The sequence below is a fragment of the Miscanthus floridulus genome, chromosome 17 (assembly GCF_019320115.1).
Source record: "Miscanthus floridulus cultivar M001 chromosome 17, ASM1932011v1, whole genome shotgun sequence".
Taxonomy (NCBI): domain Eukaryota; kingdom Viridiplantae; phylum Streptophyta; class Magnoliopsida; order Poales; family Poaceae; genus Miscanthus; species Miscanthus floridulus.
In genome coordinates this window covers 73,295,341-73,319,447 of record NC_089596.1, presented here as the reverse complement: position 1 = coordinate 73,319,447, position 24,107 = coordinate 73,295,341, and the positions used below count along the sequence as shown (strand labels likewise).

At 50.4% G+C, this 24,107-nt stretch overlaps 5 protein-coding genes across 10 annotated transcripts; 3 read left to right on the top strand and 2 right to left on the bottom strand.

Moving 5' to 3' along the window:
- Positions 1–58: 58 nt before the first annotated feature.
- Positions 59–2,312, bottom strand: LOC136518076 (MADS-box transcription factor 4-like). 3 transcript variants are annotated; one of them, XM_066511735.1, is made up of 7 exons: positions 1,944–2,310; positions 1,751–1,856; positions 1,595–1,656; positions 1,367–1,466; positions 1,189–1,218; positions 942–986; positions 59–407 (listed from the first exon to the last, which is right to left on the bottom strand). In XM_066511735.1, the coding sequence occupies exons 1-7, from the start codon at positions 2,129–2,131 to the stop codon at positions 261–263; spliced, it is 678 nt and encodes a 225-aa protein (XP_066367832.1). In that variant the 5' UTR covers positions 2,132–2,310; the 3' UTR covers positions 59–260. The 3 variants fall into 3 exon arrangements, with proteins under 3 accessions (XP_066367832.1, XP_066367833.1, XP_066367830.1); XM_066511736.1 differs by having other exon boundaries at positions 1,751–1,817; positions 1,944–2,308; XM_066511733.1 differs by having other exon boundaries at positions 1,751–2,312.
- A 1,948-nt stretch (positions 2,313–4,260) lies between these two features.
- LOC136518719 (gibberellin 20 oxidase 2-like) lies at positions 4,261–6,263 on the top strand. The gene is made up of 2 exons (XM_066512407.1): positions 4,261–4,995; positions 5,146–6,263. The coding sequence occupies exons 1-2, from the start codon at positions 4,421–4,423 to the stop codon at positions 5,591–5,593; spliced, it is 1,023 nt and encodes a 340-aa protein (XP_066368504.1). The 5' UTR covers positions 4,261–4,420; the 3' UTR covers positions 5,594–6,263.
- Positions 6,264–10,553: 4,290 nt separating this feature from the next.
- Positions 10,554–12,713, top strand: LOC136516756 (probable receptor-like protein kinase At1g11050). Its single transcript, XM_066510239.1, has one exon. The coding sequence runs from the start codon at positions 10,680–10,682 to the stop codon at positions 12,624–12,626; it is 1,947 nt and encodes a 648-aa protein (XP_066366336.1). The 5' UTR covers positions 10,554–10,679; the 3' UTR covers positions 12,627–12,713.
- Positions 12,714–12,837: 124 nt separating this feature from the next.
- Positions 12,838–15,091, bottom strand: LOC136516757 (MADS-box transcription factor 4-like). Of its 3 annotated transcripts, none has more exons than XM_066510241.1 (7): positions 14,723–15,089; positions 14,530–14,635; positions 14,374–14,435; positions 14,146–14,245; positions 13,968–13,997; positions 13,721–13,765; positions 12,838–13,186 (listed from the first exon to the last, which is right to left on the bottom strand). In XM_066510241.1, the coding sequence occupies exons 1-7, from the start codon at positions 14,908–14,910 to the stop codon at positions 13,040–13,042; spliced, it is 678 nt and encodes a 225-aa protein (XP_066366338.1). In that variant the 5' UTR covers positions 14,911–15,089; the 3' UTR covers positions 12,838–13,039. The 3 variants fall into 3 exon arrangements, with proteins under 3 accessions (XP_066366338.1, XP_066366339.1, XP_066366337.1); XM_066510242.1 differs by having other exon boundaries at positions 14,530–14,596; positions 14,723–15,087; XM_066510240.1 differs by having other exon boundaries at positions 14,530–15,091.
- Positions 15,092–17,039: 1,948 nt separating this feature from the next.
- LOC136517741 (gibberellin 20 oxidase 2-like) lies at positions 17,040–21,238 on the top strand. Of its 2 annotated transcripts, none has more exons than XM_066511385.1 (3): positions 17,040–17,774; positions 17,925–18,249; positions 20,626–21,238. In XM_066511385.1, the coding sequence occupies exons 1-3, from the start codon at positions 17,200–17,202 to the stop codon at positions 20,956–20,958; spliced, it is 1,233 nt and encodes a 410-aa protein (XP_066367482.1). In that variant the 5' UTR covers positions 17,040–17,199; the 3' UTR covers positions 20,959–21,238. The 2 variants fall into 2 exon arrangements, with proteins under 2 accessions (XP_066367482.1, XP_066367483.1); XM_066511386.1 differs by having other exon boundaries at positions 20,603–20,887.
- Positions 21,239–24,107: the final 2,869 nt, after the last annotated feature.

Below are 24,107 nucleotides of genomic sequence, written 5' to 3'. Positions count from 1 at the left end.
CTGCTGCTTCTGTTTTCCATCAATCATCACCAACCAGAACAGAGATGAAGCAAGCATGGGCTACAAAGTTAATTGCACATTTCAGTCTTAACGTTCTCATCATCACGATTTGGAGGCCCACCAAAGTTCATCCAGGTTGTCATGAAAAGAAAGATACCCAGCTAACGCTGAATGATGAAATGCAAGAAAGAAGCTGCAGGTGAGGAGCTTCAGTTCAGAGCGGCATGCACAACACTGTCCAGCAGGCTGTACGACTGTAGCTACTCGTCTTCGTGCAGGTTGGGGTGGTTGGGCTGCACCCGGAAGGTGAACGGCATCTGGGAAGTGAAATCCCTGTCGTGCTGGACCTGATGGTATCCGATCTCCAGCTCCCTCATGCCGCCGCTCAGATCAACAGCCTGTTGGTGCTGGGAACAGGAAGGGGAAAATTCAGCAAGCCATCAGCTTTTAGGTTTCTTTCAGCAACTGCAGTTTTTTTTTCCCTCGAACAGCGCAGGAGAACTGCGCGTTCAACAATTGCAGAATGAGGTTAACCCTCACCAAAGCCTGAACTTCTAAAGCGGGTTTAGGCGGTTCAGTAATCAATATGCAGACCATCAGGTGTTGGGTTGGTAATAATACAGGAACTTCACTAAGGAAACCAATTTTCGTCTTCAACTTGTCTGGTTAGTTTGGTCTTGGGTTGGTAAGTCTGAGAAATCACCTTGAATACCAATCGGTGAGAATAATTGTGTTCCAACTAGAAATCCTAAGATAAGAATTTTCATGCCCTTTGAAATTTGCTCAGCGTGGTAGTTCAGGTTTCTTCGGTTAGCTCAGAACATTGAATTTGTTCAGAATATTGCATACTGATAAGTTATGATAAGGAGTGGAAAGGAGGAAACTAGGAAAGATCAAGCAAAGTTTCAACTTTTAACTGCTATTCAGAAGGGGAGAATTACCATCCTAAAACACAGCATCCTGAGCTCGTCCTCCAGCATCTTCCCCTGCAAATCACAAATGGCTATTAGTGATCAAAAGCTGCCCCCAAAAAAAAAAAAGAAAAGAAAGAAAGAATCAGGAGCTGTAACTTTTTTTTTACTCAAGAAAAGACTCAACGACTTCTTTGAAAAGAAAAAAAAAAAGACAGAGAAAAAGAAGTACTCCAGGATGTAAACAAAGGATAGGATTCAAGTTTAGAGGTCGTACATTCCTCTTGCGCATCCTCCAGTGGTCCATCTGCAGCAACAGTGGAATAAAACCAACATCAGAAACAAAACCTTTTTTTGAAACATAAGAAACAAAACCTTCGCCTAATGAATTCTGCCGGGCTTGCGTGCTGCAAGCAACTAAGAAGCTAAGGAGCAACTAGATGAAGAAGGATTGCCTGCTTGTCGCGCATGTTAGTCTGCCCATTCTGGAGACCCTCTTCAATGGCGATCAGCTCCCTGGGCTGCAGGGAGTTCAGGTCCTCGCCTTTCAGATGCCTGCACCATCACAAGTTACGGACATGCTAGCACAATCACAACATGAACACACCGAACAGCGAACTAGTGAAGTGCACGCGCAGCTAGAAATTGGAAGCAAATCTGAATCAGAATCCAGAAATACTGGCCTGAGCTGAATCTGCATGTTGTCGTTCTCCTTCTTGATTCTGTCGATCTCTGCATTCAGGATCTGAAACATTTGAAATATTAATTTTTTGAATCATTAATCTGCTCGTGCCACAGAAACAAATTGTCAAAGAAAACGGAAACTGAAGGGCAGGCACCTTGTGCTTCTCATCCCACAGTAACTTCCCGGAGTTAGTCTGGTACTTCTCCAAGATCCTGGACAGCCTACCATCAACCAAATTTGCGTCTTTGCGATCAGTTTCCCTTGCACGCGGAAGAAAAGAAGAAGAACGATACTCTGTAATAAACAAGCACAAGACAAAAAAAAAAAAAAGAGAGCAGCGGACATACGAGGTCCTGGGCGAGCAGTAGTCGTGGAGCTTGCCGCCGCTGGAGAAGATGACGACGCCGACCTCGGCGTCGCAGAGCACGCCGATCTCCCGGGCCTTCTTGACCAGTCCGGCCCGGCGCTTGGAGAAGGTCACTTGCCGGTTGGTGGAGTTCTCGATCCTCTTGATCTCGATCTTGCCGCGCCCCATCCTCCGTTCACCACTCCCAAAGAGATCCACGGGTAGCAAGAACTCAGCTAAAGCAAGAATCTACCAAGCATCCACTCCCTTCCACTTCCAGCCTTCTCCTCCTCGGCTCCTCCTTTCCTTGAGCTAGCTGCTCAAGTGGTATGGATCTTTATGTGGGAGCCGATGCCACCTAGACTGTGGACGACGTGAGCACTGAGGAGTAAAGGAGAGGCGGCCATCGACGGAGTGGAGGTGAGGCCGTGGAGGGGGCTTTCGCGCCGGTGCAGGATTGCAGGGCCGGAAATGGAAACGGCTAGCTGGCTGTGTTGATTACGTTCGCATGTGCGCTGCACGCCTGTGTGCTGATCACTGGGGCCTACGTTTTTTTATTGTTTTTCTTTTTCTTTTACTAGCAAACGCACCCGTAGGATTGCATGCGATACATCTTAAAATCTGAAGCCACCAATGCTCTTCGAACTCGTATAAGCACAAATCATAAATCCAGATCACATGCGAGATACGAAGTGCTTCAGGATAGTTTAGGGAGTGAAAAAAGCAGAAGAGAAGAAACCTTGGCTCTTTGAAATTATATACTTCCTCCGTATTAGAAAAATGAAGTCGTTTTGGTGGTGGGATTTCCCCTCCAACAGAGTCCGGCTCGGTCACAAGGTAGAAGACGACGCCGGCTGACCGGTGGGACCGCCTCATCAGCGAGAAAGAGCGCCGGGCCGGCTGTCAGCGAGACAGGGAAAGGGGGCGGGCGTCGCGCGGGCTCAGCCCCGCTGGGCCGCGGAGCGCAGCGCTGGGCCGGATGGTGCACTGGGCCTGCGGGAGAGGTAACAGGAGGCAGCTTGGGCTGGCCTAGAGGCTGAAAGAGAGGGAGGGAGGTCTTGGATTTGACCTGTATAGTTAAATTCGTCCCACCTAAAAAAGTTTCATGCGTCCGCCATTGCTATGGTGATAATCATGTCTTTATTGTTTTTATGTACATGTGGACGGTTCGATTTTGTGATGCAGTGACCGTCAACGTCGACTTCGCCATATCTTAAGCGCTAGTTTGAATACACGTATTCCCTATGAGAATTGGAGGAGATCAAGAGAAAAATGAACAAATTTTCCCTTTAATTCTCTCCGATCTCCATGGGGAATGAATGATCAAAGGAGTTTTTTTTTTGTTTCTTTTTCCTCCGACACTGCTCGCTTATGGCAATGTTCGGCTGGTATGAATGTTTCACTGTTCAGGCTGAAAAACACTGTTTATGCTGGAATGTTGTGAGAGAAAAACACTGCTCCGGCTGAGAAAAGAAGCCGAACAAGCCGGCTTGTAGCTCAGCCGAATACCGCCTATGTTGCCTCCCTAACGTTACTTGAATCGTTGAGATGCGTGTTTTGCAGGAAGTGGACCCACCCGACCACATGGGTCCAAGGCCCTATTTGGTTCTTTAGTTCAGGGACTAGAGAATAAAACATGGACTAAAATTTAGTCTCCTACCCTGTTTGGTTCCAGGAATTAGAGAGGACTAAATGGCATTAAAGCTGCTACATAAAGATTAAAATACCCTTCTTCTTCCTCTGGACAGAGGCCATGGAGACGGCTGCTGTTGTTCGTAGGGAGGCGGACGGGGACGGCACACAAAGGGGTGCCTGTTGCTGGCCTGCGACGGCGCGGCACCGAGCATGGGGCCCATGCCCAGCCCCACACGGGACATGGCCCGAGTGGCCATGGCAGCGGCGGCCCTGCTCCAACCAGAGCCGTGCGGGCTAGGAAGGGCGGCCGGACCGGTGGCGCGGTCACGCCTGCTCACGTGCAGGGTCCGCGGCGACGCAGGCGAGTGCGACGAGGCGCTCGATGAAGCACTCCCCGTCGTTGATCCAGCGCGGACCGGTGAAGCGCTCGCCGCGGTTGCGGAAGGAGGCGGGGGGGGGGGGGGGGGGGGGGGGGGGATTGGGGCATGGGGTGTCAAGTTTGGTCAGTAGTTCCAAATAGCCACCCCTCAAGAGACTACAACCCAAACCCACTTTAGTCCTTTTAGTAGTCTCCTGTTTAGCAAATTAGAGACTAATTGGAACTAAAATGAAAGGATTACTCAGCAGTCCCATCTAACCAAACAGGCCCAAATCGTCTACATCCAAAGGATGTCTCCCTCCGATCCGCGCTTAGAAACGACGAGGACACACTTGCTCAGGAGCCTCAAGCTTTCCAACCCGTTACATATAGCTATACATGTTCAGGAGGCTTTCTCACACACACACTTGCAAACCACTTCCTGAACCACAGCCACGAACACTACCCCGTACCTCCTGAACAAAATGCCAGAGAACCCACATCACGGCAGTGACCGCCTGGGCAAGGACGAAGTTGATCGTCGGGTAGTCCTCCCCGTCTCTCCTGCCGACGACAAGGACAACGCCGCTGCTGTCAACAACCTCTGGGGCCAGCTAAAGATCCCGGACCCGTTCGTCTGGTCCCAGGCCGAAACTCTGGCCTCAGCGGGGAGGGAGCTGGACGCGCCGGTGGTCGACGTCGGCGCCGCCATGCGCGGTGACTGCGCCGGGATTCGCCGCGCCGCCGAGCAGGTCTCCGGGGCGTGCTCGAGCCACGGGCTCTTCCAGGTGACCGGGCACGGCCTGGACCCCACACTTGCTCGTGCCGCGCTCGATGGCGCCGCCGACTTCTTCCGCCTGCCGCTCGCCACGAAGCAGTGCGCCAGCCGCGCTCCGGGGAACGTGACCGGCTACACCGTCGCGCACGTAGACCGCTTCACGGCCAATCTGCCCTGGAAGGAGACGCTCTCCTTCGGCCACCGTGACCGCCGGACATCCGGCAGCCATGTTGTCGTGGACTACTTCACCTCCACGCTAGGAAGCGACTTCAAACCCTTAGGGTAAACATCTACTCCTCCATGCGACTTTACATCTCTATAAACCTGCTTTGTACATCTTCGATCACCTGTATATATACCATGTATATGACACGAGTGTATGTAACATGCATGCATGGATGCACGCATACGGCATACATATTCATGCTGCAGGGTGGTGTATCAGGACTACTGCAACGCGATGAAGGAGGTGTCGCTGACGATAATGGAGGTGATAGGGGTGAGCCTGGGCGTGGGCCGGAGCTACTACCGGGACTTCTTCGCCGACGGCAGCTCCATCATGAGGTGCAACTACTACCCACCGTGCCCGGAGCCGGAGCGGACGCTGGGGACGGGGCCTCACTGCGACCCGTCGGCGCTCACCGTCCTGCTGCAGGACGGCGACGTAGACGGGCTCCAGGTGCTCGTGGACGGCGAGTGGCGGACCGTGCGGCCGAGGCCCGGCGCGCTCGTCGTCAGCATCGGCGACACATTCATGGTACGTTACGTTTTTTATTTTAAGGTGTACGCGCGAAACAAGCATGCGGTACGACGTCGGCACGCTGCAGGTCGTCTCGCTCCGTACGAGCCGTGGCAGTGTCTCCATGTGTCACGTATATAGTGGCGCTGCGTTCAGTTGTACTGGCTCACTTTCTAGCAAAGCTGCAGGGTACTGCTAGCTACTAGTTTGATAAGTCGCACACGGGGACGGGAAGTTTTATCCAACTTCTTCTACTCTACTACTCTTATCACTCGCTTGAGACAACCATTCCAAGTGTTTAAAAAAACAAAGGGTAGGAAGAGCTGGAGAAAGTAGATGTTGTGCAGTTCATTAAGGGAGAAAATAAGACGATATCTGATTGTGTTAATCTGGTTGAAATCTAGCCATACTGAGGCCATATATGGATCTTCCAAGCACGAGAATAAAATTTAAATTAGTAGCCAGGTTATAGAGTTTTTTTTTTAATAATCGTCAAACCATCGAATTATGAGAATCCAACTGTCCACTCCCACCCTACTATTTAAAGATAATGGTCACCTACAACTATGTCCAGAATCCAAAAATCTAATACAAATAGATCCTAACTACTCCCTCCATTCTAAATTATAAGATGTTTTAGCTTTTTTAGATACATTGTTTTTACTATATACATAGCTAGCAAAATCTATGTATCTAGATAAGCCAAAATGTCTTAATTTGTGGAATGAAGAAAGTATTATATGTGCCCATATATTGGAAACAACTCTTTGATCATTAGTCGAATAGCACATGTACCCGTCTCTCTCGACCAACTATGAACAATATACACGGTGGTACTCTCTTTTATGGTTATTGGATAGTACGCTTGGTTATAAATCTAATGTTATCAAGTTTATATTACAATAATTAAAAACTATTAGTCAAAGATTCTAAAGTTTGATTTTGACAGACTTGAAATGCCTTGTAAGCGAAATTGGAAGCAAGAATTTATAGTACATCCAAGTCAACGGTCTCATTTCACATGAAACCTCTAGATATAGTATTAGATCACCTACCCGTATATAGATTGCACTTCAAGTGGCATCGCGGCCGCCGAAAGTTTAGTGCGAACCTACGCCCAAAGCACCTAGGTGGTGGTGTTACTCGTCTCTTTGAAATACCTTGTAAACATAATTAGAAGCAAGAGAGTTTATAGTACATCCAAGTCAGCGGTCTCATTTCACATGCAACCTCTAGATATAGTCATATATCATCTATCCGTGTATACACTGCACTTCAAGTGGCATCACCACGGCTGCCGAAAGTTTAGTGCGAATCTACGCCCAAAACACCCGGGTGGTGCTGTTAGTTGTCTCTTTCATGATCCATGCCCTCCATCGGGGCATTGAAAATGGCTACAGAGTCCTTTCTTTTTTGCGTCGGCGGCCATGGATGGCTCGCATGGAGGCTTTGCAAGGGCGTGATGCGCAAGAAGATAGTCCTATCGTGGTGCGCTTGACCACGTACTTGCTTGCTCTGGATGAGCAGTATGACCGGCAAGCCTTGGAGCTGAGGGCGTGCCTCCGGCGCATCGAAGAAGCCGAGATCTTCACTCAAATGCTCCAGGTGCAGCTCGCCGAAGCGCATGGCAGTGCTGCAGCTGCTGAGAGCCGGGAGACTGCAATGTTAGAAGCTCTGAAGGAGGCCGAAGATCGGCATGTTCATCAACTGGGTGAGGCCTATTTGTTCACTAGGGCCAAGCGGAGGGCGCTGGTTGATGAAATACGGGATGCCCCGATCTTGGAGGGGATCCCTATCCACCCAACTGAAACAAGGAGAACCGGTGATGTAGAACCGCCAGCGCCTCCACCTTCGGAAGTGTTAGAAGCAGAACCCTTGGTTCCTCTCACTCAGCCATTAGCGCGAGAAGCTGCAGATCCATAGCCAGGACAGTAAAAGAATCCGCCAAGCACAGGAATCAAGATGCGTGGTTCCAAGGTAGATTAGTTGCCTTGGGATGCTGTATCCGTAGTAGTAGTGCTTTTCGTCGCTGTACTCCTGTATTGTACTCTTGTCGTTATTGTCATCCGTAGTTATTGGATGCGTGTTGTAGATTCACCTAAGAAGAGTGGATCCTAATTCACTTTTTTAAACCCTACCGTTAGGAGAAGTACTTGTGTTTTAGTTTTTGCTATTTTCGCCTATAATGTAATGCTATCCAATGTTGTACTTCAAATCTAAGTGTGTTAGTTGCTTGAACCCAACTCCATCAAATACTTCTTTCCACTAACATGTCATTTATTTGTTGGTCTAGAATAGGCATCATGTAATGACAACCAGCCTCTATGTTCGTTTACAGTATTGAGACCAATCTTCAGTACTAATACGATGAGAAAACATATTAGTCATATGAGGTTTTCTATACCAAGCAAATCACCCGCAGCGAAGCGCGGACAGCAATGGCTAGTACACAAGGTCGCAGGCTATGGATGTACTAGAGCGGAAGCTTCCCAGGCCCAGCGTGTTCGCTCGAGGACTAACACGCTGAATTGCTGATTGCTGGCGCAAGCCGCCGACAAGGATCGCACTCGCACGGGGCGGCATTACCTCTACAACCTCCACTGAAAATTTCACACAAGGTCGCAGGCTATGGATGTACTAGAGCGGAAGCTTCCCAGGCCCAGCGTGGCCTTGTATAGATTGCAAGTTTTTTCATTCTCTTTTCATCACATCAAATTTTAGACACATGTATGGAGTATTAAATGTAGATAAAAAAATAACTAATTACACAGTTTGATTATAAATTACGAGACAAATCTTTTAAGCCTAGTTAGACCATGATTGAACAATAATTATCAAATACAAATAAAAATACTACCGTGCCAAATACTACCTCAATCTAAGCCAGACCCAAGGCACGCTACATCGGCATCGATGAGCAGTGTTTTCCCGGCCGGCCCGTGTCGGCCTGACAGCGACGGCGAACTCCGCGCCTTCATCATTTGATTTATAAATTGTATTTTTTTAATCAATAAAAATATTTTTTTTATAATAAATTAGTCAACAATATTTTTATTAGGTATAATTTATCCGACAAACGAACACGGCACTGGGCGGCGGCTTATTATAATACTCCACGCAACCGCCGCAACGCCAGTTGAAACTGAAAACAAGGGCGTACGTGCACGTGCGTGCGTGCCGTAAGACCGAGCCAGCCGGTCGCACCATGCGCACGCTTGTGCGGATCGGTCAAAGCGGTCAAAGATGCGGGCACGCAGACTGCAGACCAGCGAAGCGAAATGCTTGTTCCGTTGTTCGCGCTCCTCCGTCGCCAATCGCAGAAAAGTCCATGGCATCTCTGCGCTCGCTCTCGTTCTCGCTGGGCCCTCATGCAATCTGCCAGCGTTATCTGTGACAGGGGGTGTCCAAATCCTGAGGCTAAAAATCAACCAATCTTATATGATATATCTGTGATAAGGGGTGTTCAAATCCAGGAGCGATGATCATGTCATGTAATCTCTACAACTAAAACATACGTGGAGGAACAGGCTTGTCATTTGCTTTGCTTCGCTCGCTTATGTTCCTAGCTCCCCATGCGCCCCGCTCGCTCCGTTTCCTCACGTGACATTCGAGTGCGCCGACAATTGAGACCAATCTGGTCCACCTCGTGCACCCCGCTCCATTCCCATGTAACCCTAGCCGCTTGCCCAGGTTGCGCCGCCACGCTGATGCCCACGGTTCCAGCCACGCCCGCCCTGTCGGAGTCCAGGCATGCAGGATTCGCGCGTGATGCAGCCGCAACTGCGTGATGGCGCTGTCGTCTCCTTCTCCCCAGCTTGTCTCTGATATATGATCCATCCCCACACGCTCCTAGTGGCCGAGCAGCATTCGGCTCCATCCCTATGCCGACGGCGATCAAATCTCTCCCAGTTGGCAGTGGAGCGCTCGTTCCCCACCCTCCTTAGCGGCGCTCGTATCCGCCAGACGAGTGCTCACGGGTCTCCTGTTCATCAGACGGACCATGGGCTCCTCCGCGCTCGCAAGCGAAGGCCTCCTCACCAGCGACGAGCCGACTGTTGAGCGGACGCCGCGACTAGATGCGACGGCGGCACGTTGCTGAGCAGACATTCCATCTGGCAGAAAGTATGCGCGTGTGCCAAAGTTGCTGATGGTGGCACCCATCTACACTGCCTTCTGCAGTAGCATCGTGGCTGACTGGTCTGCGGAGGCCATGGCAGCTACAACCTTTGGCGGCGAGGATGTGGCCAAGCTCTGCACGGCAGCACATTGCAGAACGGCTACATCACCAAGTGGTGGTGTGCTGGCGTGGTGGCCATGTCATTGAGTCTGATGGCCTTGGTGCTCTCCTTGATAAGGTCGTTGCAGAAGCGCAGTACGTAAGAGCAGCCAAAATGCTGGCCGCAAGGAAACTTATAGTTAACTCATCAACCCACTCATATAATGATTAGCCTACTTATAGCTGGCTTGTCTATCTCACAAAATCTCTTGATTTTTGTGTATAGTTCGATTCACTTCTCTCTCATCTCCACTCCTCCCTTCCACCTTAGCGTACAGCCCGCTTACAACCTCTTGTTATATCTGCTCTAACGAAGTTGTCTGGTTTGAGGGATGCAAGCATTGCATGTGACGCAAGAAAAAGAAAAGAAGTGCAAATCAATCCGAACCGCACCAATCCATTATACGTGCTAACTTGAACTAAACAAAACTGATATATTTCTTAGCGTATTTCTCACCAAACTAGTTAGTCCAAAATAAACCGGTTCTAGCCTACACCGTTAGTAGCTTTAGCACAATTGCAGACGCTTAAGCAGAAACGAACGCAACCAAAATAAACCTTTCATGTCATCATGTAGCCATGCTTCCGCGCCACGTCAACCGAATCACTATCACTAGCTCGGATGCCGTCTCTCCGGTCTCTGCCACAACACACAAGTCCTCGACCACCTGCTCCGCCACTCGTTTCCTTCGACCTTCCGGCGAGTCGGCTTGACGCTTCCCCCAATCACGTCGCCTTCAATCCAACTCACACGAACCACCAACCCGACCCCACCCGTCATAATCACGAACTGCACAAAAAACCGCGCGCAAATATTTTAGGATGGATAGATAACTTGTGCACGCAATAGCTTGGCCGCCCCATTTTACCACTCCTTGTCTCACTCTCCGCCACGACGTCAAGCAGACCTCCTCCACTAGCCGCCGGGCCGCGCACCAAGCGCTCCCGGGAATGCCGACGCCGACGATGCTCAGGCCTTTTACGTTCTTCTTCGTCGTCGTCTTGCTGGTCCGGGCGCCGGCGGGTGCGGCGGCGGACGGCAGCGGGAACGCGACGGCGGATTCGTGCCCGCTCGACCTGGGCTACGTGCGGACGTTCCCATGGGACCCTACGCCGTGCGCGGGGGCCGCGCCCAACGTGACCGCCTGCTGCCAGACGCTGCTCTCCCTGTTCGGCATCGGCCTCGCCGAGCGCCTCCGCGCCACGGGCAACTTCCGCCTCCCGTCCGCGGCGGCCTCCGCGGCCTGCATCCAGAGCTTCACGGACCTCGTCTCCGCCGCGCCGCCGGGCCTCTCGGGTTCCTCCCTGGTGCCGGAATGCTTCCCGGACCCGAGCGAGTTCGCCATCACCCCGTCCTACTGCGCCGGCGTCTCCACCGCGGCGGAGTTCGCGGCCGCCGTCGGGAACGACTCCGTCCAGGCCCTCAACTCCTCCTGCGGCCCCGACCTCGCCTCGTCGGCGACCTGCAGGCTCTGTTACAGCGCCGGCGTCGCCGCCACCGCGCATCTCACCACCGCGGCGGCCAACGATAGCAAGTCGGGCGCCTGCTTCTACCTCTCCGTCCTCTACGCCGCTGGCATCTCCAACTCCGCCGGCCCCACCTACCCACCCACCGCCGCCTGCACTCTTGGCCTTGGCCTCTCGTCCCCTCCCCCCGCGCCGTCGAAGTCTAGCAACGTGGCCGTCTACGCCGCCACCGTCCCAATCGCATTCGTGCTCCTCGCATCGCTCTTCGGCTTCTTTCTTTGGAGGAGGAAGCGAACGCATGCCAATAGCAAGAAGAAGAACCACAAGATATGCGAGGAGGGGTCCGGAGAGCGGCGGTCGCACCCGCGGCCCAACACAGGATCGATCCTCTTCGACATTGCCGAGCTCGCCAAGGCCACGGGTGGCTTCGCCGAGCGCAATCTCATCGGCCGCGGCGGGTTCGGGGCCGTGTACCGCGGCGTGCTCGCGGACGGGTCCCTGGTCGCCGTCAAGAAGATGCTCGACCCGGACATGGAGGGCGGGGACGAGGAGTTCACCAATGAGGTGGAGATCATCAGCCATCTCAGGCATCGGAATCTGGTGCCGCTCCGCGGCTGCTGCATCGCCGACGAGGACGTCGAGGAAGGGAAGCAGAGGTTCCTCGTTTACGACTTCATGCCCAACGGCGCGCTCGAGGACTTCATCTTCCGGGACAGGGAAGCGGCTGCGAAGCGGCCCCCGTTGACTTGGGCCCAGCGGCAGAGCATCATCATGGACGTCGCGAGGGGTCTCGAGTACCTGCATTACGGCGTCAAGCCGGCGATTTACCACAGGGACATCAAGGCGACCAACATCCTGCTCGACTCCGAGATGCGCGCGCGCGTGGCGGACTTCGGCCTCGCCCGGAGGAGCCGCGAGGGGCAGTCGCACCTCACGACGCGCGTCGCCGGGACGCACGGTTACCTGGCGCCGGAGTACGCGCTGTATGGGCAGCTGACGGAGAAGAGCGACGTCTACAGCTTCGGCGTGCTGCTGCTCGAGATCATGAGCGGGCGGCGCGTGCTGGACATGACGGCGCCGGCGGGGCCCGTGTTGATCACTGACTGGGCGTGGACGCTCGTCAAGGCCGGGCACGCGAGGGAGGTGCTCGACGAGGCGCTGTCCACCGCCGAGAGCCCGCGGAGCGGGGTCATGGAAAGGTTCGTGCTGGTTGGAATCCTGTGCGCGCACGTGATGGTGGCGCTCCGGCCGACCATCGGCGACGCAGTGAGGATGCTGGAGGGAGACATGGACGTGCCAGAGCTGCCGGACCGGCCGCTGCCATATGGGCACAACGCCATGTTCAGCGAAGCTTGGAGTACCTTCAGCATCTCACCGGCGTTCAGTGGTCCGTTGGCCCCGTTCATCGACAATGGGGACATGCTGAGGTGATGAAGCAGGCAAAATTCGTCTGTTTCATCGCAAAAACTAGATAAGAATTAGAGGGGTGTAGATAGCAGCTAAGTGTTGCTGTTTGTTGATTGATTGAAATTCATCTTTTGTAATATATTCAATTGGCAAATGAACGACATCCACATCGATTTTCTGCTGCTTCTGTTTTCCATCAATCATCACCAACCAGAACAGAGATGAAGCAAGCATGGGCTACAAAGTTAATTGCACATTTCAGTCTTAACGTTCTCATCATCACGATTTGGAGGCCCACCAAAGTTCATCCAGGTTGTCATGAAAAGAAAGATACCCAGCTAACGCTGAATGATGAAATGCAAGAAAGAAGCTGCAGGTGAGGAGCTTCAGTTCAGAGCGGCATGCACAACACTGTCCAGCAGGCTGTACGACTGTAGCTACTCGTCTTCGTGCAGGTTGGGGTGGTTGGGCTGCACCCGGAAGGTGAACGGCATCTGGGAAGTGAAATCCCTGTCGTGCTGGACCTGATGGTATCCGATCTCCAGCTCCCTCATGCCGCCGCTCAGATCAACAGCCTGTTGGTGCTGGGAACAGGAAGGGGAAAATTCAGCAAGCCATCAGCTTTTAGGTTTCTTTCAGCAACTGCAGTTTTTTTTTCCCTCGAACAGCGCAGGAGAACTGCGCGTTCAACAATTGCAGAATGAGGTTAACCCTCACCAAAGCCTGAACTTCTAAAGCGGGTTTAGGCGGTTCAGTAATCAATATGCAGACCATCAGGTGTTGGGTTGGTAATAATACAGGAACTTCACTAAGGAAACCAATTTTCGTCTTCAACTTGTCTGGTTAGTTTGGTCTTGGGTTGGTAAGTCTGAGAAATCACCTTGAATACCAATCGGTGAGAATAATTGTGTTCCAACTAGAAATCCTAAGATAAGAATTTTCATGCCCTTTGAAATTTGCTCAGCGTGGTAGTTCAGGTTTCTTCGGTTAGCTCAGAACATTGAATTTGTTCAGAATATTGCATACTGATAAGTTATGATAAGGAGTGGAAAGGAGGAAACTAGGAAAGATCAAGCAAAGTTTCAACTTTTAACTGCTATTCAGAAGGGGAGAATTACCATCCTAAAACACAGCATCCTGAGCTCGTCCTCCAGCATCTTCCCCTGCAAATCACAAATGGCTATTAGTGATCAAAAGCTGCCCCCAAAAAAAAAAAAGAAAAGAAAGAAAGAATCAGGAGCTGTAACTTTTTTTTTACTCAAGAAAAGACTCAACGACTTCTTTGAAAAGAAAAAAAAAAAGACAGAGAAAAAGAAGTACTCCAGGATGTAAACAAAGGATAGGATTCAAGTTTAGAGGTCGTACATTCCTCTTGCGCATCCTCCAGTGGTCCATCTGCAGCAACAGTGGAATAAAACCAACATCAGAAACAAAACCTTTTTTTGAAACATAAGAAACAAAACCTTCGCCTAATGAATTCTGCCGGGCTTGCGTGCTGCAAGCAACTAAGAAGCTAAGGAGCAACTAGATGAAGAAGGATTGCCTGCTTGTCGCGCATGTTAGTCTGCCCATTCTGGAGACCCTCTTCAATGGCGATCAGCTCCCTGGGCTGCAGGGAGTTCAGGTCCTCGCCTTTCAGATGCCTGCACCATCACAAGTTACGGACATGCTAGCACAATCACAACATGAACACACCGAACAGCGAACTAGTGAAGTGCACGCGCAGCTAGAAATTGGAAGCAAATCTGAATCAGAATCCAGAAATACTGGCCTGAGCTGAATCTGCATGTTGTCGTTCTCCTTCTTGATTCTGTCGATCTCTGCATTCAGGATCTGAAACATTTGAAATATTAATTTTTTGAATCATTAATCTGCTCGTGCCACAGAAACAAATTGTCAAAGAAAACGGAAACTGAAGGGCAGGCACCTTGTGCTTCTCATCCCACAGTAACTTCCCGGAGTTAGTCTGGTACTTCTCCAAGATCCTGGACAGCCTACCATCAACCAAATTTGCGTCTTTGCGATCAGTTTCCCTTGCACGCGGAAGAAAAGAAGAAGAACGATACTCTGTAATAAACAAGCACAAGACAAAAAAAAAAAAAAGAGAGCAGCGGACATACGAGGTCCTGGGCGAGCAGTAGTCGTGGAGCTTGCCGCCGCTGGAGAAGATGACGACGCCGACCTCGGCGTCGCAGAGCACGCCGATCTCCCGGGCCTTCTTGACCAGTCCGGCCCGGCGCTTGGAGAAGGTCACTTGCCGGTTGGTGGAGTTCTCGATCCTCTTGATCTCGATCTTGCCGCGCCCCATCCTCCGTTCACCACTCCCAAAGAGATCCACGGGTAGCAAGAACTCAGCTAAAGCAAGAATCTACCAAGCATCCACTCCCTTCCACTTCCAGCCTTCTCCTCCTCGGCTCCTCCTTTCCTTGAGCTAGCTGCTCAAGTGGTATGGATCTTTATGTGGGAGCCGATGCCACCTAGACTGTGGACGACGTGAGCACTGAGGAGTAAAGGAGAGGCGGCCATCGACGGAGTGGAGGTGAGGCCGTGGAGGGGGCTTTCGCGCCGGTGCAGGATTGCAGGGCCGGAAATGGAAACGGCTAGCTGGCTGTGTTGATTACGTTCGCATGTGCGCTGCACGCCTGTGTGCTGATCACTGGGGCCTACGTTTTTTTATTGTTTTTCTTTTTCTTTTACTAGCAAACGCACCCGTAGGATTGCATGCGATACATCTTAAAATCTGAAGCCACCAATGCTCTTCGAACTCGTATAAGCACAAATCATAAATCCAGATCACATGCGAGATACGAAGTGCTTCAGGATAGTTTAGGGAGTGAAAAAAGCAGAAGAGAAGAAACCTTGGCTCTTTGAAATTATATACTTCCTCCGTATTAGAAAAATGAAGTCGTTTTGGTGGTGGGATTTCCCCTCCAACAGAGTCCGGCTCGGTCACAAGGTAGAAGACGACGCCGGCTGACCGGTGGGACCGCCTCATCAGCGAGAAAGAGCGCCGGGCCGGCTGTCAGCGAGACAGGGAAAGGGGGCGGGCGTCGCGCGGGCTCAGCCCCGCTGGGCCGCGGAGCGCAGCGCTGGGCCGGATGGTGCACTGGGCCTGCGGGAGAGGTAACAGGAGGCAGCTTGGGCTGGCCTAGAGGCTGAAAGAGAGGGAGGGAGGTCTTGGATTTGACCTGTATAGTTAAATTCGTCCCACCTAAAAAAGTTTCATGCGTCCGCCATTGCTATGGTGATAATCATGTCTTTATTGTTTTTATGTACATGTGGACGGTTCGATTTTGTGATGCAGTGACCGTCAACGTCGACTTCGCCATATCTTAAGCGCTAGTTTGAATACACGTATTCCCTATGAGAATTGGAGGAGATCAAGAGAAAAATGAACAAATTTTCCCTTTAATTCTCTCCGATCTCCATGGGGAATGAATGATCAAAGGAGTTTTTTTTTTGTTTCTTTTTCCTCCGACACTGCTCGCTTATGGCAATGTTCGGCTGGTATGAATGTTTCACTGTTCAGGCTGAAAAACACTGTTTATGCTGGAATGTTGTGAGAGAAAAACACTGCTCCGGCTGAGAAAAGAAGCCGAACAAGCCGGCTTGTAGCTCAGCCGAATACCGCCTATGTTGCCTCCCTAACGTTACTTGAATCGTTGAGATGCGTGTTTTGCAGGAAGTGGACCCACCCGACCACATGGGTCCAAGGCCCTATTTGGTTCTTTAGTTCAGGGACTAGAGAATAAAACATGGACTAAAATTTAGTCTCCTACCCTGTTTGGTTCCAGGAATTAGAGAGGACTAAATGGCATTAAAGCTGCTACATAAAGATTAAAATACCCTTCTTCTTCCTCTGGACAGAGGCCATGGAGACGGCTGCTGTTGTTCGTAGGGAGGCGGACGGGGACGGCACACAAAGGGGTGCCTGTTGCTGGCCTGCGACGGCGCGGCACCGAGCATGGGGCCCATGCCCAGCCCCACACGGGACATGGCCCGAGTGGCCATGGCAGCGGCGGCCCTGCTCCAACCAGAGCCGTGCGGGCTAGGAAGGGCGGCCGGACCGGTGGCGCGGTCACGCCTGCTCACGTGCAGGGTCCGCGGCGACGCAGGCGAGTGCGACGAGGCGCTCGATGAAGCACTCCCCGTCGTTGATCCAGCGCGGACCGGTGAAGCGCTCGCCGCGGTTGCGGAAGGAGGCGGGGGGGGGGGGGGGGGGGGGGGGGGGATTGGGGCATGGGGTGTCAAGTTTGGTCAGTAGTTCCAAATAGCCACCCCTCAAGAGACTACAACCCAAACCCACTTTAGTCCTTTTAGTAGTCTCCTGTTTAGCAAATTAGAGACTAATTGGAACTAAAATGAAAGGATTACTCAGCAGTCCCATCTAACCAAACAGGCCCAAATCGTCTACATCCAAAGGATGTCTCCCTCCGATCCGCGCTTAGAAACGACGAGGACACACTTGCTCAGGAGCCTCAAGCTTTCCAACCCGTTACATATAGCTATACATGTTCAGGAGGCTTTCTCACACACACACTTGCAAACCACTTCCTGAACCACAGCCACGAACACTACCCCGTACCTCCTGAACAAAATGCCAGAGAACCCACATCACGGCAGTGACCGCCTGGGCAAGGACGAAGTTGATCGTCGGGTAGTCCTCCCCGTCTCTCCTGCCGACGACAAGGACAACGCCGCTGCTGTCAACAACCTCTGGGGCCAGCTAAAGATCCCGGACCCGTTCGTCTGGTCCCAGGCCGAAACTCTGGCCTCAGCGGGGAGGGAGCTGGACGCGCCGGTGGTCGACGTCGGCGCCGCCATGCGCGGTGACTGCGCCGGGATTCGCCGCGCCGCCGAGCAGGTCTCCGGGGCGTGCTCGAGCCACGGGCTCTTCCAGGTGACCGGGCACGGCCTGGACCCCACACTTGCTCGTGCCGCGCTCGATGGCGCCGCCGACTTCTTCCGCCTGCCGCTCGCCACGAAGCAGTGCGCCAGCCGCGCTCCGGGGAACGTGACCGGCTACACCGTCGCGCACGTAGACCGCTTCACGGCCAATCTGCCCTGGAAGGAGACGCTCTCCTTCGGCCACCGTGACCGCCGGACATCCGGCAGCCATGTTGTCGTGGACTACTTCACCTCCACGCTAGGAAGCGACTTCAAACCCTTAGGGTAAACATCTACTCCTCCATGCGACTTTACATCTCTATAAACCTGCTTTGTACATCTTCGATCACCTGTATATATACCATGTATATGACACGAGTGTATGTAACATGCATGCATGGATGCACGCATACGGCATACATATTCATGCTGCAGGGTGGTGTATCAGGACTACTGCAACGCGATGAAGGAGGTGTCGCTGACGATAATGGAGGTGATAGGGGTGAGCCTGGGCGTGGGCCGGAGCTACTACCGGGACTTCTTCGCCGACGGCAGCTCCATCATGAGGTGCAACTACTACCCACCGTGCCCGGAGCCGGAGCGGACGCTGGGGACGGGGCCTCACTGCGACCCGTCGGCGCTCACCGTCCTGCTGCAGGACGGCGACGTAGACGGGCTCCAGGTGCTCGTGGACGGCGAGTGGCGGACCGTGCGGCCGAGGCCCGGCGCGCTCGTCGTCAGCATCGGCGACACATTCATGGTACGTTACGTTTTTTATTTTAAGGTGTACGCGCGAAACAAGCATGCGGTACGACGTCGGCACGCTGCAGGTCGTCTCGCTCCGTACGAGCCGTGGCAGTGTCTCCATGTGTCACGTATATAGTGGCGCTGCGTTCAGTTGTACTGGCTCACTTTCTAGCAAAGCTGCAGGGTACTGCTAGCTACTAGTTTGATAAGTCGCACACGGGGACGGGAAGTTTTATCCAACTTCTTCTACTCTACTACTCTTATCACTCGCTTGAGACAACCATTCCAAGTGTTTAAAAAAACAAAGGGTAGGAAGAGCTGGAGAAAGTAGATGTTGTGCAGTTCATTAAGGGAGAAAATAAGACGATATCTGATTGTGTTAATCTGGTTGAAATCTAGCCATACTGAGGCCATATATGGATCTTCCAAGCACGAGAATAAAATTTAAATTAGTAGCCAGGTTATAGAGTTTTTTTTTTAATAATCGTCAAACCATCGAATTATGAGAATCCAACTGTCCACTCCCACCCTACTATTTAAAGATAATGGTCACCTACAACTATGTCCAGAATCCAAAAATCTAATACAAATAGATCCTAACTACTCCCTCCATTCTAAATTATAAGATGTTTTAGCTTTTTTAGATACATTGTTTTTACTATATACATAGCTAGCAAAATCTATGTATCTAGATAAGCCAAAATGTCTTAATTTGTGGAATGAAGAAAGTATTATATGTGCCCATATATTGGAAACAACTCTTTGATCATTAGTCGAATAGCACATGTACCCGTCTCTCTCGACCAACTATGAACAATATACACGGTGGTACTCTCTTTTATGGTTATTGGATAGTACGCTTGGTTATAAATCTAATGTTATCAAGTTTATATTACAATAATTAAAAACTATTAGTCAAAGATTCTAAAGTTTGATTTTGACAGACTTGAAATGCCTTGTAAGCGAAATTGGAAGCAAGAATTTATAGTACATCCAAGTCAACGGTCTCATTTCACATGAAACCTCTAGATATAGTATTAGATCACCTACCCGTATATAGATTGCACTTCAAGTGGCATCGCGGCCGCCGAAAGTTTAGTGCGAACCTACGCCCAAAGCACCTAGGTGGTGGTGTTACTCGTCTCTTTGAAATACCTTGTAAACATAATTAGAAGCAAGAGAGTTTATAGTACATCCAAGTCAGCGGTCTCATTTCACATGCAACCTCTAGATATAGTCATATATCATCTATCCGTGTATACACTGCACTTCAAGTGGCATCACCACGGCTGCCGAAAGTTTAGTGCGAATCTACGCCCAAAACACCCGGGTGGTGCTGTTAGTTGTCTCTTTCATGATCCATGCCCTCCATCGGGGCATTGAAAATGGCTACAGAGTCCTTTCTTTTTTGCGTCCATCGGACGCTAGCTTGTCCATTTTGGACGGTGGTAGCTCGATCGTAGCCGGACAAGCACGCTGGACGCAAGCGGTGGTGGCCGGCAGTAGCCACGCTGCCCCGATATCTGACGTCGTCGTTTTCCTAAAGCTGACTCAGCCCGTTCATTTGGCTGTGGTTTGTCGTAAATGATCGTAAATTTTTAGTTGGAATAATATTTTTCTCTCACACAAACCAGCCAGCAATATTTTTTCACGAACCAGCAACGATACGAACCAGCCAACCGAACAGGCTGAGTTTCGACGCTGATGGTGGCTCTGCTTGTCCTACTGCCTGTCTGGCACTGTGACAAAGACAAAGCAGCCGCATATCGACAGTCCGCTGTTTGGTTCTTTAGTCCCTCCTTAAATTCATATCACATTAAATATTTAGATACTAATAAAGAGCATTAAATATATATTAATTATAAAACCAATTACATAGATGAAGATTAATTTTCGAGACAATTTTTTTAAGTCTAATTAATCTGTCATTAACATAAGTTTACTGTAGCACCACGTTGTCAACATGAACTAATTAGGCTTAAAAGATTCGTCTTGCAAATTAGTCGTAAGTTATGCAATTAGTTTCGTAATTAGTCTATATTTAATACTTTATACATGTGTCTAAATATTCGATGTGACCGGAATTTTAAGAGTTTATGCAGTAACCAAACAGCCCTTTACTTGCAGCGCAGTGCGCCAGTGCGTGCGTCCAGTCTGCACGTCGCCCTCCTGGGCTCCCAGTCCCAGCTATTTTCCTTTCGTCGCGTTGCGTTCTGGCATTTTTTTTTGTCACAGTTGCAATCCATTCCATCACTCCATGCACATCCACGGCCGATTATCTCTATCCTACGGTCACCAGCACCGATTGTAAGGGCATGCGCGATAAAACAGGTCGCGATTTCTTACGGAATTTTGATCTCTTGCAGTCTTGCGTGTGGTATGCGTGCAGGCGCTGTCGAATGGGCGGTACCGGAGCTGCCTCCACCGCGCGGTGGTGCACCGGGAGCGGGAGCGCCGGTCGCTGGTCTTCTTCCTCTGCCCGCGCGAGGACCGCGTGGTGCGCCCGCCGCCGCGCCTCCTAGCCGTTGCCGCACGCGAGCAGGAGCAGCCGCGGGGGTACCCGGACTTCACCTGGGCAGACCTGGCGCGCTTCACGCAGCGCCACTACCGCGCCGACGCCGGCACGCTCGACGCCTTCGCGCGCTGGCTCGGCGCCGCGCCCACCTGCGCCGCGGCGACGTCGGCGTCCCACAGCCCAGACACGGCCCACGAGACAGTTTAGCTGCCTTGGCTTTGGCTACCCAAGTGCTACTAGACGAGTGGTGGCAGCATCTCTGTGTAATGGAGTATAAGCATTGCATGCATTATATTATTATTATTATTATTATTAGCCCAACAATTCGAAGCTAGCACATTATGTATTGTTCATCTATTTGATGCATCATCTGTACCTCCTGGTAAATGGCTTTTCAAGTTACTACAAGTAGTTAATTTGGAAAAAATGTATTTAAACTCGAAGACTATCTCAGGCGTTTTGGAAAAGTAAGGACTCATATTTCTAGGACAGCGATGTTATGAATGTGAAACAATACTTTCTTCATTTTGGATCCTTCACAATTAATGGTAGGTCCCAAGTGAGATTCTGGGAGTAAGTAGTTAGAAAACTCTCCTCTGAAGGAACACTATCCTTGCTTATACATCTTAGCTACAAACAACATACCGCATCTGAGTTCTTTAGTAGATCTCCTCTAAACATTTCAAAGACGTGATTTAATGGACCTAAATTAACAGTCTGGAACGGCCTTCTTTCTTGGATTGCTAATATTAGGCTTACTCAAGAACAAGATCAAGATGTGTTCCCGGAACTTGGGCCCAAAGGGCGAAATCAATTTATTCGGCTTTGATTCACTAGAAGCTCCTTAGAAGTTAAACAAAAACATCACTTCTGATATATTCTGAAGAGAAGTGATTCTAACAAAAAAATAAGTTAGCCAAACGCAATCGATAAGGCTCTACGTGGAAAGTGTTGCTTTGCCAAAAAAAAAAGAGAAAAATAAATAAGCACCTCTTCTTTGAATGCCATTTTATGTACTGTGGTTTGGGGTTCACTACTGGAAACAGGGCATTTGTCGAGTGCAAACTGCTTTGCTGAGTGTAAAAAATCGGGCACTCGGCAAAGAATTGCACTCGGTAAAAAAGGGCACTCGGCAAAAGCGCATCACTCGGCATAGGCTGCCCCGCGTAACGGTGTTCGGCCACGTCCTTCTTTACCGAGTGCCTGCTGCTAGGCACTTGGCAAAGATTTTTTTTTGAAAATACTTTGCCGAGTGCCCCTGACACGACGCTTGGCAAAGATTCAATTTTTTTGAAATATCTTTGCCGAGTGTCCCTGTGAAGGCACTCGGTAAAGAGGAAATTTCTAAAAAAAATTCAAAAATCCTCTTTGCTGAGCGCCTTATTCTTGGCACTCGGCAAAGACCCCCTTTGCCGACTGCCATGCCCCGGCGCTCCGCAAAGTTTTTTTTGTTTTTGCCCTTCAATTTTTTTGTGCAGCCCTTTTAGAGTACCAGGAACACCTCGTTAGAATTTGGGGATTTTTTGTGGCTTTTTGATATATTTAGTTACTTTATTTCGTTTACTTGATTTTTTTCGAAAAATATAAATTTGAACTGAACGTGGTACGAATAATAGAATTTAATAATTCAAAAAATGATAGTCATATTACTGAGTGTAGTGTGAGGCCGTATGCAGGAACAGACCCAAAATTTTGGACATCTTGTTCATGAAACATGACCGCGAACTTGCGTGCAAAGTATTTTTAAATTCTATAAAAAGCAAACGGAGTCCGAAAATCATGAAACTTGTTGAGATGTCGTGATATCGGATGTGGAGGCTATGATAAAAATTTTAGAAGATTTCGTGCACGTTGTCACGTACGATGCTTACAAACCGACGCCGCCCGTGCCTGACCCCGTTCCCGACTCCGGCGACCCCGACCCCAACCCCGATGCCGCCCACCCCTACCCCCGGCACCCATCAGGTATGGCCTCTCTCTTGTTGTTGTCGTGGTAGTGATAGTTGTAGTAGTATTAGTTGTAGTAGTAGTGCTAGTGGTAGTAGTAGTATTAGAAGTAGTGGTAGTAGTAGTAGAACTAGTGGTAGTAGTAGTAACAATAATGGAAGTAGTAGTAGAAGTAGTGGTACTACTTGGATATATTCTTCTACATGGATTGATATCCAAACTAAATGGCTTCTCTTGAGACATATGTGCTTGTCGGCCATCGTGCCGTTGTTTTTTGCAGGTTTTGAAAACCTCACCGTGCAGGAGAGGTTCTGCCGAATTTTTTAAAATGACAGTTTTTTGTTCCATTTTTATAGAGAAGAGCCCGTCAGAGCCGAGTCGGAGTTCCCGTCGCCGTGCCTGTCTGCCTGCATCGCATCACCTCGCCACTACACCGACCCACCATGGCCTCGCTAGCCTGACTCCGCCACCACCCTAGGTATAACCCCTCTTTTTGTATCATGGTCGTAGATCACGTAACCCAGTTAGGCGTCTCCCGTTCGAAAGAGATACGGTTGGAGGTATGCAGATCTTTGCATATCTATGACTGTATCTGTTTCAGATTATCCATGTTTTTTGGACAGTCTGCGGATGCGTAGATGGGTTAGTTTCCATGGTCTGCTCTGGTCCGAGACAGAGTTTCGGCATCACCTCCCTGTTGTTCTCTGGATACGCACTCTTCTTTGGCAGGACGTGTATCTAGAGACCAACGGGGAGGTGCTGTCGAAATTCTATCTCGAATAGGAGTAGAGCATGGAAACTAACCTCATCTACGTATCCGCGGGTGGGATTAGGACCTATCCTCACCTATTAGACAGTAGGAACACCATGTAGATGCAATTGATGGTTACATTACTCGCTGATACATATGTTAGAGGATGGATAACCGTTAGTGGATGTACACAGGCTAGAGAAGTTAGAGTGATTACACCACGGAATAGATGAACAAGACCGATGCTTTCTTGAATAGTGCATTTGGCAAGGCTGCTAAAGGACATTGCCTAGTTTTGTGTCCCTGCAGCAAATATGGAAATAGGAGAAGAGTAAACAAGGTGGAAATGGGTAAACATCTTGTGAAGAATGGATTTACGCCGGACTACATCCGGTGGGTCCACCATAGTGAAGCCCATCGTATAAGAGAGGAGGTGGTGAGACCATGGGTGGAGGCTTTTGATGCTGATGCAGGGGCAGCAGACATGTTAGATGACTTTCACCAAGGATAGTTTGATGAGGGACGTGAGAAGGAGTAGATGGAGGCAGCTGCATAAGCGTTCTACGACAAGATGGACTCGGCACAGAAACCCCTTCATGATCGATCAACGGTGTCTCAACTGGATGCCATTGGACGCTTAATGGGTTGAAGTCCAAGT

What these genes read in the sequence shown, in the direction of transcription:
- LOC136518076 (XM_066511733.1), bottom strand. Translation starts at nt 2,131, where the DNA reads ATGGGGCGCGGCAAGATCGAGATCAAGAGGATCGAGAACTCCACCAAC. An exon ending in TGTGGGATGAGAAGCACAAG is followed by an intron (nt 1,657 to 1,750) that starts GTGCCTGCCCTT and finishes CAAATGTTTCAG; the next exon opens with ATCCTGAATGCAGAGATCGA. An exon ending in AACATGCAGATTCAGCTCAG is followed by an intron (nt 1,467 to 1,594) that starts GCCAGTATTTCT and finishes GTGATGGTGCAG; the next exon opens with GCATCTGAAAGGCGAGGACC.
- LOC136518719 (XM_066512407.1), top strand. Translation starts at nt 4,421, where the DNA reads ATGCCAGAGAACCCACATCACGGCAGTGACCGCCTGGGCAAGGACGAA. An exon ending in AGCGACTTCAAACCCTTAGG is followed by an intron (nt 4,996 to 5,145) that starts GTAAACATCTAC and finishes TTCATGCTGCAG; the next exon opens with GGTGGTGTATCAGGACTACT.
- LOC136516756 (XM_066510239.1), top strand. Translation starts at nt 10,680, where the DNA reads ATGCCGACGCCGACGATGCTCAGGCCTTTTACGTTCTTCTTCGTCGTC.
- LOC136516757 (XM_066510240.1), bottom strand. Translation starts at nt 14,910, where the DNA reads ATGGGGCGCGGCAAGATCGAGATCAAGAGGATCGAGAACTCCACCAAC. An exon ending in TGTGGGATGAGAAGCACAAG is followed by an intron (nt 14,436 to 14,529) that starts GTGCCTGCCCTT and finishes CAAATGTTTCAG; the next exon opens with ATCCTGAATGCAGAGATCGA. An exon ending in AACATGCAGATTCAGCTCAG is followed by an intron (nt 14,246 to 14,373) that starts GCCAGTATTTCT and finishes GTGATGGTGCAG; the next exon opens with GCATCTGAAAGGCGAGGACC.
- LOC136517741 (XM_066511385.1), top strand. Translation starts at nt 17,200, where the DNA reads ATGCCAGAGAACCCACATCACGGCAGTGACCGCCTGGGCAAGGACGAA. An exon ending in AGCGACTTCAAACCCTTAGG is followed by an intron (nt 17,775 to 17,924) that starts GTAAACATCTAC and finishes TTCATGCTGCAG; the next exon opens with GGTGGTGTATCAGGACTACT. An exon ending in GCATCGGCGACACATTCATG is followed by an intron (nt 18,250 to 20,625) that starts GTACGTTACGTT and finishes GTATGCGTGCAG; the next exon opens with GCGCTGTCGAATGGGCGGTA.